Here is a 16,317-nt window from a genome sequence, read left to right as displayed (position 1 = left end):
AATAACGGGAAGATAAGTGGGAAGTCCTCAAACATTTCAGTGTGGAAGAGCATGCTTCTATATAGCAATGTGATAAATAAAAATTTGATAGAAAAACTAGAAAATATTTTAACATGAGAAAAATAAATACCAGATTTTAAAAACACAGTGAAAATCTTAATCCTATAGCACCTGGGTAGACCATCTTAGCAAGTATCTTGGATCAGCTCTGGTAACCCAGGCTTCCAATAAATGGATGAGCAGGAAATGTCTGCAATGGTGGAAAGCTCTCAGGTTGAACATTCTCTGGAGCCTGATATTCTGGCTAAAACTCCCCTGATATGTCACGAGAACTCACCCCTTCCTATGTGTCAACAAGCAGAGGAGCAAAGTGACAGGAGCCTTCTAGGTTAGGGTGACAATAATGTAACCACAGAGACGCATTGGTAGAAACTCAGAGAGCATTTTCTAAATCTGAAAGTCGTGTTTATGCAGTCGATACAAATGTGGAAAAGGTAAAGTTAAAGAAAACATAGAGACTACAACCCAGAGACAAATGTGTTTGAAATGAATGATTTGATATTGAGAGTGTCAGGAAACAATTGTATGAACACTATGATGTAGAGGAAGATGGAAAGATCATAATATCAGCTCAACAAATTGAAATTTCTTATAGAGAAGCAACTATAAAATATTATACCACTTGATATAATTATATATTATTATATAATATATTTATATAAGTATACAATATATTATTACATATAATAATATATTACAACTGTAATATATTTTACCATTTTAGAGTTTCAGCAGAGCATGAACATTCTGTTGTAGGGAAAGATTAAAAAAATCATTTTCTCACCTCATCAAACTGAAATTTCTGATAGAGAAGCAACTGCAAATATTATGACACTCAGATCAAGGTCAACATGAAAAGACAGTTGTGCACATATGCCAAAGACTATCAAACAAGCAGAATTCTCCAGTGGTGGACTGATGCAGTAGTGATCCCCATGCAGAAACTGAGAAGTCAGTTTTGGGAGCTTGAGCCGTGATTGATGAACATTGATTGAAATGTTGGGCTACTGGAAAGGATGAGGCCCATTCTCTTTACATGTTCCTCCTCGTTACAATGTGAATGTCTCAATCAGAGGCCAAGGAGCATTGCTAGACAGCACAACTCCTAGAAACATGTGAGGTGTTCTGAAAGTCTTCAAATGACAGATCCTAGAAAGGAGTCAGATTTCAGACAATATTGACAGGCTTTCTTCTCATGACTCAAAATAGGAAAGATGACTTCATCTTGTCAGTTTCAGTACACTCCTGACTGTCTGCCTGTCTGTCCATCTGCCACAGGAATTATGTATTTATTTACTTATTTATTTATTTATTCATTCATTCATTTATTCATTTATTTATTTATTTTCAGTATAGAGCAGACAGACACACACGTTGGACACTCCTGATGGAGCAGCACCCCCTCTAGATCAATGATCTGTGTGACATGCTCTTTCCACATGCTCAGAAAATAAATTATAAACATTTCTCTATACCATGTATTGAGTCAGGCACTGAAAATCAGACCTCTCACTCATGGGAATAGCTACATTGATGTAATTTTCAAATTAGCAAGGAGTTCAACCTAAATCTCGAAGATGAATGGGCGTCAGAGGCTGTGCATTCATCTCTTGTGTCTGCAAGAATTTGAAAACAAAAAGTGCTGTGAGCTGACCCAGGTAAGATTCTCCTAGATGACCTGAGTAATCACCATATATTGAGATTTGTTGTGTAAACAATAAACAAACTATGGGTAGGCTGGGTAGATGGCTCAGTGATGAAGGGCAACTTTCAGAGGATCCAATTTCAATAACAAACAACCACATGGTGCTCACAATCACCTGTGGCTCCAGTTCCAGGGGCTCTGACACTCTCTTTTGACCTCCATAGGCAACTAGCATGTACATGGTGCCCACATACATGCACTTAGACAAAGCACTCATACACATAAAGTAGTAAAAACTATGCACTCTTCTGCTGAGCTAAATCCAAGGTCTGAAGTTGTTATTTTCTTGTGTGTAATGTTATTTATTAGAGACAGACATTAAAAATAACTTTCTTGGAAAGATTCTACCATACACAGGTGAACAGACAGTTAAGGAGAAATGTAAAATCATAAATGCTTACATGAATAGCAAGTAAGGCTATTCTGTTGGAATATTCTGGAAAGTCAACAATCTTAATTTATACCCGAAAAATAAATGCCGAGCAAAGTAACCTCTGGAAATCAGAAGACAGAAAATAAGAAAAATAGGATAAGAATCTGCAAAAATAGAAAACATAGGCACACTAGAAGAAAATCAGCAAAGTAGAAAACAACTCAATGAGGAGACTTGTTCCTTTACCCCTGGAGCTCCCTGTCCCTACTCTGACATTGATGGACAAGGAGTATTCAATGATACTCAAGTCAGTAATTGCAGTGCACCAAATGAAGAGAATGAGGGGAAAGATTTCATGATCCCCCAACAAATGCAGAGAAGGGCGTGAAAACTCTACATACAGCCACTTGGCCTGGGTGGGTAGAAGACAACAGCCAAGGGACTTCCTGGTACCACCAGACCCAGGCGGGTAGAGGAAACCCATAGGCCCACCAGATGCTGCTTGCCCTGGGTAGGTAGAAGACAACCACAGGCCTGCCTGGCACCATGTGACTCCAGGTGATTCTGTGCCATAATAGTAAGTCAATATATGGTGGGGAAATGGTAGCGAGAGAGAGAGAAAGGCAGAATGGTTCATGTACTGTGGAAAGAGGCAAATCTGAAGAGGCTAAGTGGTAATGAGTGAGCCAATGTGGGTGGCCTGCTTGACACCTGGGGCCATTGTGACATTTAGGACCAGGCTGCTGTCAAGGGTCATGTCAGGGTCCATGCTCCTACTGAGTTGTGTTCTCTGTGGATGTCTGTGAAACTATTACTACCAAAGGTCCTACAGATATTTGGGGTCTGACCTACCACCTGGGGCTATGTTGTTTTCTAAAGGTCATGCCACTACCGGGCCATACCAATCTGAGTGGCCTGTGTTGCCTGCCACTCCAGGCCATGCTGATATCTGTGTCCAAGCTGCAGCCAAGGGCCGTGTCTGCATCCATGGTCTGACTGCAGCAAGAATCTCTGCTAATGTCCATGTCTCCTATTACCATTAAAGTCCATGTGATGCCTGTGGTCTGGGCCTCTGCCTGGGGCTGGGGCCATTTTGGAGTCTGGGGACCACTCTGTTGCTGGACCCATAAAGATCTGAGTGGCCTGCGTTGCAACTTGGGGCCATGGTGATATCCAGACCCAAGCTGCTGAGGGCCACATCTGGGTTCATGAACCTCTTGCACTTGAGGTCTCTGTTGATGTCCATTGCCAGTGTTAACATAGGAGCCCACACTAACCATGTGTGTTGAAGTCTGAGGGCCAAAGCTGAGCAGGCCCTGTCTCTCCATGGCCCTGGGAGAGCTGGTCCCAATGACCTGGCTCTGGAGAACTGGCCTGACTCTCATAGTAGAGGAGGCCACTACACTTGCAAAAGCTAGCCCCACCCCTCAAAAGGTGCTTGGGACAGCTGGCTCCACCTTTGCCTGAAGGGGGTGGTCTCAGTGGCACAGACTGACCAACTCAGCTCCCACCCAGGCACACACACACAGGACTTTGAGTTGGTCCACCCCAACATCTACCCCATCTATGACCTGAGAGAGGGTATGAAGGGACTAGTCCTGATGAACCATGGCCACAGGATCTCCATGACTCAGGGTAACAGCAGGATATCTGACAGGAGTTTAGGTGAAAGTCCAGTACTGATGGTGTACCAGATCCAGAGGCCTTGAACCTGACCAGCAGCTGATTATTCAATGAACATTTGCAAATAAAGCTGTTTGGACAAAGGAGTTTACTCCCAATGTCACTAAGACAGATGAAGAAGTGAGGGGGAGGCAGGAAAGACAGAGGAGGGAAGTAGAAGTTTGTTTGTTTTGTTTTGTTTTTTTGTTGTTTTGTTAGTTTTTTTATTTAGTATTTTTATTTTATTTTTATTTCTTTTCAAATTTTCTTTGGGTGGGATGCTACAAGGGTGGAAGGCAGATGTGAAGGGACTGAGAAATGAGGAGAATTGGTGCATGATATGAAATTCCCAAAGAATCAATAAAAAATTATGTTGAAAAAAAATGTAAACAAAAAAATCTCAACACATTTTCTGATAAAATCTGTCAATAAAGTAGGTATAGGAAGAATGTTCTTACACACACACACACACACACACACACACACACACACACGGAGACTTACACCACAACACAGCTAACAACACAGTTGACAGTGAGAAGTTGAACTCAGGAAGGTGCCCGCTTTTACAACTTGTACTCGGTATAGCACTAGAAGTCCTAGCTAGAGAAACTGGGCAAGAAAAACAAATAAAATGCATCTAGACTGGAAATGCAGAGGTTGAGGAGTCTCTACTTGCATATGACAATAGTATATTTAGAAAACCCTGAAGAGTCTATCAAAGGAAGGTTAAGAGTAATACACCGAGTAAAAATGTGTAGGGTTAAAAAAATCAGCAAACATAGCCGGGCATGGTGGAGTACGCCTTTTGTCTCAGCACTCAAAGGCAAAGGCAGGTGGATCTCTGGTGTTCCAGGCCAGCCTGGTCTACAACGGAAGTTCTTGGACAGACAGGGCTGGTACACAGAGAAACTCTATTTTGGGAAAAAAAGGGGGAGGATCAGTTGTGTTCACATACACAAACAACATATGATCTGACAATTATATTAAGAGAACTTCTTCATTGTCTGTAGCATCAAAAAGAATTAATTTACAAATAAACTCAGCTAATGAGCTAAAAGATCTGAGGATAGAAAACTGCAGACAAAAAAAAATCTAAAGAAGACTCTATTAACTGGGGGCACACCCTGTGTTCACTGATTGGAAGAAATATCATTACAATGTTCACACTAATCAAAGTGACCTACAGACTCTCTGTGATCTCTATTGAAATCCTGGGTGTTCTCTATAGAATTGGGAGGTGGGCAAGTTCATACAGAATAAAGTATTTGGAGGCCCAAATACTCAATATAATTCTGAATTTTCAGATTTATGTATTCTCTTGTATGTACATGATTGTTTTGTGTATATGTATGTCTGCGCACCACAGTGTTGTGGACGGTTGAGAGTCACCATGTGGGTGCTGGGAACTGAACTCTGGTGCTCTGCCAGAACAAGAGTTCTTAATGGCTGAGCCATCTCTCCAGCTGCATTCAGAGTATTCTGAGACTGAACACAGCAGCACATACCACATTTCTAGATTTCAAACTACACCCAAACCTACAGTAATCAAGACAGCATGACAGAAAACAAACACTGACCACTGATGGAGCAGAGCAGGGAGCCCAGAAGCAAGCCTCACACAAATCTTTAACAAAGATGCCAAGAGTAAGTAATGTGGGAAGGAAAATTCATTTCAATAAATACTGCTGGGAAAACTGGGAAACAGACTAAACCTGAAACTTACAGTACACATCATACAAAAGCGTCCTCAAAACGGACTGGAGATTTAAGTGTAAAATATGACATTGTGAAACTATAAAGGAAACATTTTGATATTTATCTTTGTAATGACATTTGAATCTTAAAACAAAATATGCGGATAACAATAGCAAAAGTAAAAACATCAAATTAGACAGAGGGAGGCAAAAGGGAGTAAATATCAATAGAAGGCCAGGCCTGGTGTTTTATACCTTTAATCTCAGCACTCATGAGGCAGAGGAAGGAAGATCTCTGTGAGTTTGAGGCTAGCCTGGTCTATACAGTGAGTTCTCGGCAAGCGAGGATTACATGGTGAAATGCTGTCTCAATAAACAAACAAACGAACAAATGGTGACTAGGTATTCCAAAGACATTTCCAGAGCCTACCTTGTACTTTGAAACTGAAGTGTTTCTCAAAGGCCCAGGTGCAGAAGAGTTTATCCCCTGGTAATGGTGCTTTAGGGAGTTTTGAGAACCAGCGAGGGGTAGGGCTGAGTGTAAGGAAATTATACCACTGGGGTGTGCACTTGAGGATAAACTGGGACCCCACTGCTCCTCTCTCTTTACTATCCAGTCACCATGTTCCATCACATACTTCCAACCATGACATTTGCCAGAGCAACAGGGCCATGGATGGAAGATCAGGTGTTGTATCGTAGCAACAGAAACTAATAGTTGATTACCATCCAATGCTGTGTTACCAACATTGGTCTCTAGTAAAATATGCACTTTAACACCAATAAAATAAACTGGTTTCTTTAAATGGACAATGGATATTAATAGGCCAGGCATTTCTCCAAAATAACACATGGATAGCCAACAAGTGTATAAAAAGGGGCTTTGCATCAGGATCCAGGAGAATGCAAGGCAGAATCACAAAGAGCGCTGGGCCAATAACTCAGGGGGTAAAGTGCTTGTCCAAACATGAGGATGTGAGTTGAGCTCTCTAGCACCATGTAAAAGTCAATCATGGTAGTGTGGGTATGTAACCCCAGCACAGTTGGGCAGAGATAGGTAGAATTTGGGGTCTCACTGGTCAGCAAGTCTAGCAGAAATGGTAAGGACCAGGTTCACTGAGAGATCATGTCTTCACGATAAGGTGGAGAGAAATGGAGGGAGATGCCAACATTGTCCTCTACTTCCACATGCATGTCACAAGCACACATGGGGGCATGTAAATCCTATACTGGATAAATAGATACACATCTAAGTAAACACACACACACACACACACACACACACACATACACAAGTAAACATGACTTTTTATTTTTTAAAGAAAGGATTTATAAGAAAGAATCCAACCCCATCCTGAAGAGCTGTTTAGGAACTGCTCCAGTCAGGAGGTATGTAAACAAAGAAGAGCTCTCAGGGTTGTAGGGCAGGAGAGTCTTGGCTTCAGGGAATAGAAAATCACCTTGAAGGGCATCTTAGTCACCACTCTATTGCTATGAACAGACACCATGAGCATGGTAACTCTTGTAAGAGAAAACATTTAATTTAATTTAAAGAATTTCATGTGGGCTTTGTTATGATACTGCATGCAGGAGACTCCGTTTGGCCAGGGCATCCCACACGTGAGGGAAAACATGCTGGCATGCTGGGCAGATGCAGCAGAAGACAGAGGGCGAGACACACCATGCAGACATGGTGGCAGAGGCAGCAAGTGGAGGTTCATTCACCACCCAGGCCCTGCATCTGGGCGGAAATAATAGAGAGATGAACAGAAAGATAGGGAAAGACAGAAGGAAGAGAGAGAAAGGGGGCACATCAATGAGGAGGACGTGGTTAAGTTGGTGGTAACCAGCAGCTCTCTCATTGAACTTACAACCTACCCATCAAGAGAAATCTCATGCCTGGTACTGGAAGCCTAGCTAACTAATCAGTGCTGAAGTCATGGTTATTGGAGGAGAATCTACAACCAGAATTACTAAACCAGCATGATCTCTAACAACAATCTATAAATAAACATTTGTCCTTAAACACAGGGGTAAATGTATTCTTGATCCCCATTAAGGAAACTTCTCTTTGTAAAAGATGGAGAACACTACAGAAAACCACAATCAATCAATATGCAGAGTTGTGGAGCCCAGGACCAAGGGATACATCTTCAAAACATTCCCACACCTAAGGTCAGGGAACAATGAAGAAGAGAGGATGGAATTCCAAAGTGGGTCTTGTAGAAAGCAGTCAGAGCTCTCAACCTCTGAGCCATCTCTTCATGCCCTAGAATCTGCTGTTAATAGGAATGATTTTGTGAATATAGAACTTTCCTGAAAGTCTTAGGTTCCAGTGTCCCAGTGTTAAGGATAAAAGTACAGCCTTGTTGACAAGATGGTTAGTAATTGTCTTCTGTGTGTATGGAGGGGGTGGGGGTAAAGGAAAGAGATGGAGGTGGGGGGAGGGGAGAATGACCAGGGTGGAAAGTGAATGGAAGAGCTAGGCCATTGGGCCAAGAATTAGGATAATTAATGTGAGGGGGGAGGACAGGGTTGAGGGGCAGGGAGTTGGTGGGGAAAATGAATCCAGGATTGAGATGTAGGCACAGGGAAGGTAGTGGGAAGACTAGAAGGACCAGCTGGAGAATTAGGGGGTTGAGGGGAGCTGATGCCAGGGAGCTTGGTGGTATGGCTGAACTAAAGGAGGTGTGTGGCAAAGACTCGGGACAGAAACTCCTGGTGTGATTCCTGGTTGCTGTGGGCATGGCTGGCCTTTGGTTACACAGGCCCCATTCTGGTGTTTTGCCATAGTGGTAGTCAGCTTTGGCTACCAGCAACCCAGAGAGCAGAGTGGAGTGGAGGTTGAGCTCTTGGAAGGGAACTAGATCTTCAGGAGTCTGGGGAAACACACACACACACACACACACACACACACACACACACACACACACACACCACACACCACACACACAAAAAAAAGGCAAAAAAAAAAAAAACACACACACACAAAAAAAAAAAAAAAAAAACCCACAGCCCGTCTGCACCACTCAGATCATTTCTCTGCCTCCCAAAGTTAGGGACCACAGAGGGCAGTCCTTGGCAACAGCATCTTACAGAGCCCCCATTGAGAATTTACAGCCCTGTGTCTGGCACTTCTGTGATTCTTTGAGAGGGGTCTTCTGCAGGGTGACACTATATAGTCACTGCTTCTCTCCTCTGCTCCTGTTACTAAACCTGTTGCTCAGGATATGGCAAAGAATACAGCCTCTGAGCACTATCCTTCCACCAAGGCTCTGTGCTTCTCCTTTCTACTGACCTGTCTGTGGTCCATGCTGCCTGCCAGTGAGTTGCCCTACTCTAAGGGTGTTGTGGGGCAGGCTATTGAATCACAAGGTAACAGTCCTCCTCCAGGAAGCTCCTGGACCCTCCCAAAAGTGGCAGGGTGCATCATCCCTCTACCTGCCACTACCATGCCCAGGGGAGGGGTGAGAAAGTTACTGGACTGCTAAGAATCAGGAGGGCAAGATGCCAGAGGCCACTCGCTGGTGACATCATCAGTATTTATAGCGGTAACGCCCGTGCTACCACCACCCATTCACCATGTCCAAGCAAGGGGCTGTGGATCAAAAAACAGAGACAAGAGACAGTTGGTCATTCACCTCAGCAGAATGCCGAATGCTGTTTGTTGAAAGAGGGAGGAAACCTTAAATACAGGCTTATAGCACAATGGAGGAACCCCGGAGGGCAGAAGTTCACTACTGATGTTCTACATTCTTGCATCTAAGCTGTTTACACCAAATACAGGATACACAATCAAAGAACCTCTGGTGAGCATTCAGGAAGAAGGTCAGCAAGCAAGGCAACAGCTACCCAAAATGAGGGACCAGGGCCCTACAGGTCCCCCCTTTTTACTAAAAACTGAGCTTCTGACTTAGGTTGCGTGGGATGTCAGCAGGTCACCTTACCCTTCATGGAGACACCTGCCCAGGCCACACAGGCACTCTGTCTTAGGTTGGTGAGTGCCCCCCAGACATTACCTCTCTCTAAATACTCATTATCATACAAGCTCAATCTGTATGATACAGCTCAGGCTGTAGAGTTAACTGCTGCCAAAGATCTCAAAGTGGTGCTGGGCTTGCAATCTGTGCGACACAGAAAAGACCAACAGAAGTCCTAACCTACCCATTGCCAGTAGGCTAAAGGCAATTGAGCCATTCCATTCCTTAACATGCCTTACTGCAAATTGAAGTCCTCGAGCAAGGTCAGAGGATGGAAAAGGATGTGTGTAGGCAGACAGGATTTATAAAGGCCAGAGGCTAATCTCTTTCCAATGGACACAGAGCACCTCACTCTGCCGGCCAGGATGTGTTGTAGTCATGAAGTAGATGGATATTTTAATGGATCCTGGGACTTTGACCTCAATGGACACAAAATGTTTCACGTTGACTCAATGACTGCAAAATGGACTGAAGTTGATCTTGGATCTAGCTGGATGAAGAAGGTATGAGAGAAAAACAGGAATGTAACTGCTTACTTAAAAAGGACCTCACAGGGGGACTGCAGGTCCTGGCTTGTGGAGAAAAGCTGAAGCCTACAGGTAACTGGGATGAAGAGGAGGAAGCTCTCTGCAGATGAGGTAGGTGTGTGTGTGTGTGTGTGTGTGTGTGTGTCTGTGTGTGTGTGTGTGTGTCTGTGTGTGTGTGTGTGTGTCTGTGTGTGTGTGTGTCTGTGTGTGTAATAATATAATCACCATGAGTTCTTGGGTTGATGGCCATTTTTTTCTATTAATCATTTTGTTTCTCACCCTCTCCTATCTCATTAATTGTGTTTACATTGTTCTCTCACTGTGGTTCTCGCAGGCTGTCACAGTCTGAGCATCCTTTTATTTCCTGGTCTTTTTCCTCATTCTAGACTCACTGCTGCTTTTCATCTCACCGGATCTTTCTTCTTCCCTGACACCATCCTCACAGGTCAGCTCCTCTCCTGCCAGCAGGAAAGATGTGGTCCCATCATTGCCCTGCTTCCCCTACCATAGCTGCAGGAGTCTTTTGATGTCAGGGGACATGTTCTCTCTCTCTTCCTGCTTGGGACCCACCTAAACAGTTGTGGCTTAGCAACAGGAGTGGAATTCTGTGTGTTGCTGAATCACCTGTTAAGGTGATTTTTCTCCAGACTTAAGATCTGGTCATGACTCAGCCTGTGTTTCCACTTCAGCCACACCAACTGCTGCTCCAGATGTGGACAAGGCTTCATCCATGGCCATCAAGCCCAACATCTCTGTCCTGCTGATAATCCACCCCTACTCTGTTCTTCTGTGGTTTCGGGGGAGAATCCTTGATAATGAAGGTACTGAGGGCAGTGTTGGGAGTGGGGTAAGGGATAGATAGAAGGAATGAGGAAGCAAGAGGGAATTCCTGGAGTCCTGCTCTTGTCCCTCATCAATAGCATCTTATTGAGAAAGGAGGCAGGAGATCTGGTTCATGTCACCTGCTAGCAACAGTTCATGCATGCTCAGCCTTGACAGGACAGGAATCATTTCACAGACCAGTGGGAAATGAGGAGGGAACACAGCAGGTTCCTAATCAGGAGGGTCCCATGATGCAGATGTGGAGACAGCAGAGGCACAAAAAAATGTGGTGGTTCTACTTAGTTTGTAGAGGAAAGAAGATTCCATCACACATACAAAGATGAAAAAGATATAATAACTAGATGGCCCAATGGCAAGACCATTTGCTGCTCATGCATCAGACCTGGGTTCCATTCCCAGCACCCACATGGTAGCTTACAACCACACAGCACCAGGTCCAGAGGATCCAGCCCCTTCTTCTCTAAGAGCACAGGCATTCACACAGTGCACTTACACATGTGCAGGCTCACACTCACACACATAAACTAGAAATGAATCAAGCAGCAGCTGCATCTCCTCCAGAACCCCTGGAGCAGTGTTCCCACTGGAGGCAGGTGGGACTGAGCTGCTGCTGGAGTCTAAGGCTCCCATCTAGGCTGCCCAGATGGACAAGGTGGGGCAGGGACAGTCACACCGACAGTTGTGATGCCACTCTCAGATTTTGAGAGTTTCAGAATGAAAGGGAAATAGTTTCTGGAACCCCAATCAAAGCCTGGATAACCAGGTCCCAGTACCCTTTCTGGATAGGGCTCCTTCCTGCTCCTCCAGCCCTTAGCATCCGGTCCTGAGTCAGGAAGCAGAGCCACCCATTACCACTTTATTCTGAACTTCAGGTCTGCAGCAGGGCCTGGGGCTGACTCTGGGACATGGGGAAGAAGGGAGGAAGACAGTAGAAGCTCCAGGAATGCAGAGCCCAGGAGTGATGGAGGAGGGAACTGGATGACCTCAGTGAGGATGACTGTGGGGTGGAGATGACTGGTACAGGGCCCCCAGGGGAACTGACCCAGGCTGTCCTCAGACCCTTCTGTAGACCTGTTCCCTTGCTGTAGGTTGAAGATGCTCCAGAGAAGGTCGTGAGAATTCATCTGGTGCAGCCACTCTCCCTCTCACCGGCCTCAACCAGATGAATCATGATGTTTCCAACACAGTGTGTGTCACGATCCTTCACTCTGTGCTGGTCACTTGGGTCTTTCTTATCACCTTGTACTGTTTCCTTGGTGCTCCCTGGTGGGATTTGCCCTTAACATGGAACTACTTGAAGTAGAGATCTGGAAAAGAATGTGGCTATGTGCTGTGGAATATCCTCTTATATTCTGGTATATACATTGGTAATGGTCAGAAAAACAGCTGAGCAAAGGAAGTTAGATTAAGGGATATTGTTCTGAAAAGGTGAGATATAGAAATGATAGGATAAAAGGGTAGATTATTGAATCTACTTTAATCCAAAAAACAACTATTAATCTTATATAGTTTACTTTGGTATGGATTTTGGTTTATTAATACAAATTTAAAATTAATTTTGTTAATAGTCTATGCATATTTATACTCTTGTTTAGGGTATAGTGTTTATGTAGCTCATTTAAAAATATAATCAAAAAATACAGATTAATAATCATCTATAATAGCAAAATTACAGTCATATTAGATATGTTTTCAATGTCATATAGAGATATATTTAAGATAGATAGGCCCTCTTCAAACACTTTAAAGACCTACAGAATATGCATTTAAAATATTTTAATAACTTAGGCTTTTTGTAACAGTGAGACATGTCTGCTTCTGGCAGTACCAATCTACTTCAGAAAAGATAATGGGCACTGAAGAAACTCTGTATAGAGTTTGCTTTCTTTATAACAAGAGTTAGCCATATGGACAAAGAAACTGCCCTTGCCTCAATTGCTGACAATTACTGTCCAAATTGGACCAGCAAGATGCAAAGCAGGCAACTGCCAAACTTTTCCAAGACAAGATAGGACAGTCGTCCAAAAATCCCTGTTTCACAGGAAGTTTGTCAGACATGCTAGTTCTGAATGCCAGAGTTGGAGGCCCCAACCTTGCAGAGCATCTTTGGGTGACTGTCCAGACAGCTTCACGTCCCTGTCATTAGGCAACATTTCACATTTTTGAGATCTTTGATGGAATTGAAGACTAGATAGTTATAGTTTCCTTTAGTTATGATAAAAGATAAATTAGATACAAAACTTTGGACTCACCAAGATAGAGAATAGAGTATTTTCTCTAATTTTCCCAAATAAAAATAGACTGGATATTTTAACCTGAATTCTTACTTGATAACTGTTTTTGTTGTATATAATCTTACTATGTTCAAGTTAAAACCTTTCATTTTAATTAGACCAAAAGGGGAAATGCTGTGGAATAATCCTCTTGTACACTATAAAGATTTGTCACTTGAATTGGTTTAATAAAGCACTGATTGGGCAATAGTCAGGCAGAAAATATAAGCAACCAAACAAAGGATGATGGGAAGCAGGGAAGAGTCAGGAGTCACCAGCCAGATGCAGCAGGAGCAGGACATGAACATTCCATGTTAATAAAGGTACTGCCACATGGCAGAGCATAAATAAGGAATATGGGTTAACTTAAAATTTAAGAGCTAGTTAGTAATAAGCCTGAGCTATTGGCTGAGCATTATAATTCATATTCTGCCTCTTAGTGGTTATTTGGGACCCAGCAGTCAGGACAGGAAACTTACCCATCCCTAGTACCCATACCAGATCTCCTTAGTGGGAGTGTCAAGTTTTTATTCCTGTGTATATAACTGATCAGTATAAAAGTCAGTGTGAGACATACTAGGAATACCCAACCTTTCTTAAGGGTATTCAGCTGGGAGTCAAATTATGCTAATAATATTATTTGTAATAGATATTTATTATAACCAATCCTGTACTAGGCAGCCTTCTCGAGAACAAAATAAGGAATGTGTCTATTAATTATTTGTGATTTTATATGATAGAAATGGACTATTTCATAACAGAACAGGTGGTATTTGGTAATATTATTGCTATTATAGACTAGTTTCCCTGACATGCACTAGGTAGTCTAGCAATGCCCACATGCACATTGGAGACAGAGAACCCGGAAGCTGCTCAGTCCCACAGGCTGGCTGCCCCTGCTGTGACAATCTGGTCTGGCAGTGAAAGCCAGAAGGTCCTGGAAAGCTGGTGCTACTGAGTCCACATCCTCCTGATGCAGGTTCTGGGTCAGTGCTGCTCTCCACTGTGTGCAGAGAAGCTGCTTCTGCACATCCAGAACCTGTGATGGAGGAGAATGAACTCATCCAAGTTTCCTCTGACTCCACATGGGCACTTTTGCACAAGTGCACTAGCACTCACACACACTCATACACACAGTGAATATCAGTAAAAAGTAAAATAAAATATGGAAAGTATAAAATGCATAATTTACTGTTGAAAACAACTTCTTTTGAAGCAGGGTCTCACTATGTAGACCAAGCTAGCCTGGGACTCAGAGATCCACCTGCCTCTACCTCCACAGCATTAGGCTTAAAGGGGTATGCCACCAGGCCTGAAAGATCCTTGGATTTTTAGCTCTAATGGTGTGTTATTAAAGAATTAGAACTTTAAAACTGACTATTTCACTCACGTTAATTTGTAAACTATAGAGTGGCATTAAGTACAATGGCAATAAAAAATCTCAAGTATCACTAAAGGAAACCTTAGGGGTAAAGAATAGGCCAGGAGGAAGTACTACACCCTGCCCAAGGTCAAGAACGGGTGAGGATGGGTTGGAGGACAGGAGGGCTTTGGAGGTTAGAGGTTGAATGGACATATAAATGGGGAAGGGGCGTGGAAACAGTGAGTGAGTGCCCTACAGCTGGGGCTAAAAAGAAGGCAAGGACCTGGGCAGAGTCTAGACAGTAGGGGTAGGCCAGGATGGAGTGGAGGGAGGGGGTCAGCAGTGGGGGAGAGTGCAAGGTGAGACCGGCCAAGCTTGGGGACTGGGACAGGGACTGGGAAGAAGTGAAGAAACCCCCGCAAATAGCCTCTGATACTTCCTTTGTGGCTGCACAGGCCCAAAGAACCAACTTTATCCCTTGACTTTCTGCCCTGCTTCAGCTGCCTAGGGTCTCTGAGAGTGCAGCCTGTTTGTGTGGGGAAGGACCACAAGGAGTGGGGGGCCTGTGGACACCAGAGCCACAGAGACCAGGCTGCTCAGCTTCTGCCCAGGTGCCATGGCCTCTCTCAGGGAGAGGACCTGAGCCTCCAAGAGCCTTTCCTGGAAACTGATGTAACCACAAACCTCTAAGAAAAGAAGTGAAGAATATGACAGACAAAACTCAATTCTATAACTTCCATGACTCTAGTCAACAGGAAGTTACCATCTGTTCACAGTGCCTTTCACATGTGAGGCTGGGTTTAGAGAAGGGACCTATAGCCTTGGCCACAGTTACCTAGTTCCTTAACTGCACCCTGGCTCTCACACTCTTTCCTCAGCACAAAGCCCTCCAGCCTGCAGCTTTGAGGACTGCCAGGGTGTGGTGGAGCAGACTGAGTTCCAGGAAATGACCAGTGGAACTCCAACACTGCAACATGAGCCAGCATGCCTGCCTCAGAACCTACTTTTGTTTGTTTGTTTGCTTGCTTGATTTTTCTTTAAATGCTTTTTGTTTTTTCCACATAGTGGAAATAACTCAATGTTAAAAGTTATTTTATGGGAAATGTTTTTGTTGTTGTTGTTGTTTTGTTTTGTGTTGTTTTTTCCCCTCATAGTGGGTTTTGACTGAAATTCCCAGCTCACCCCTGCCTGATCCAGAAAGCCCTATTCCTGTCTCTCCAAACCCTGTCCTCTCAGAGAATTTCCAACAAGGAAAAGCTGTCAAAAAGTCTAGTTCTGCCTTCTTGGCAGCGATTCCTCCCTTGAAGTCCAAGCCCCCAGGGGAACAACCACAGTTTTCTTGTTTCTTTGTTTTGGGACAGGGCCTTTCCACCTATTCCTGGACCTTTTTGTAAATCAGGCTGGCCTCAAACTCACAGAGATCTGCCTGCTTTTGCCTCTTGGGTTCTGGGATTAAGGTGTGCATCACCATGCCCTACCTCCTCAATGTTTTTAAGTTACTTTTACATACATTCTTGTGAAAAAGTTTAAATATATATATATATATATATATCATTTGTAATTTTCTACAAAATAAAATATATATAAAAACTTTAAATACATATGTAATTATCCTAGTTAGGGTCATTATAGCTGTGACCAGACACTATGACCAAAGCACCTTGGGAAGGAAAAGGGTTTATTTGGCTTTCCCTTCCACATCACTGTTCATCATTGAAGGAACACAGAACAGGAACTCAAACAGGACAGGAACCTGGAGGGAGGAGCTGATGCAGAGGCCATAGATGGGCACTGCTTTCTGGCTTGCTCCACATGGCATGCTTAGCTTGCTTTC

At 43.6% G+C, this 16,317-nt stretch overlaps 1 protein-coding gene across 1 annotated transcript in view; it reads left to right on the top strand.

Annotated features, from left to right (window-relative positions):
• The first annotated feature begins 1,637 nt into the window (after positions 1-1,637).
• LOC131918384 (retinoic acid early-inducible protein 1-alpha-like) overlaps positions 1,638-16,317 on the top strand; it is an 18,508-nt gene continuing 3,828 nt past the window's right edge. Inside the window, exons 1-3 of the mRNA XM_059272474.1 lie at positions 1,638-1,718; positions 9,968-10,076; positions 10,694-10,825. Coding sequence (XP_059128457.1) covers positions 1,638-1,718; positions 9,968-10,076; positions 10,694-10,825 — 322 coding nt within the window. The remainder of the gene's footprint in view (positions 1,719-9,967; positions 10,077-10,693; positions 10,826-16,317) is intronic.

This window comes from Peromyscus eremicus, chromosome 8b (assembly GCF_949786415.1).
Source record: "Peromyscus eremicus chromosome 8b, PerEre_H2_v1, whole genome shotgun sequence".
Classification (NCBI taxonomy): Eukaryota; Metazoa; Chordata; class Mammalia; order Rodentia; family Cricetidae; genus Peromyscus; species Peromyscus eremicus.
This window is presented reverse-complemented; position numbering and strand designations above follow the sequence as displayed.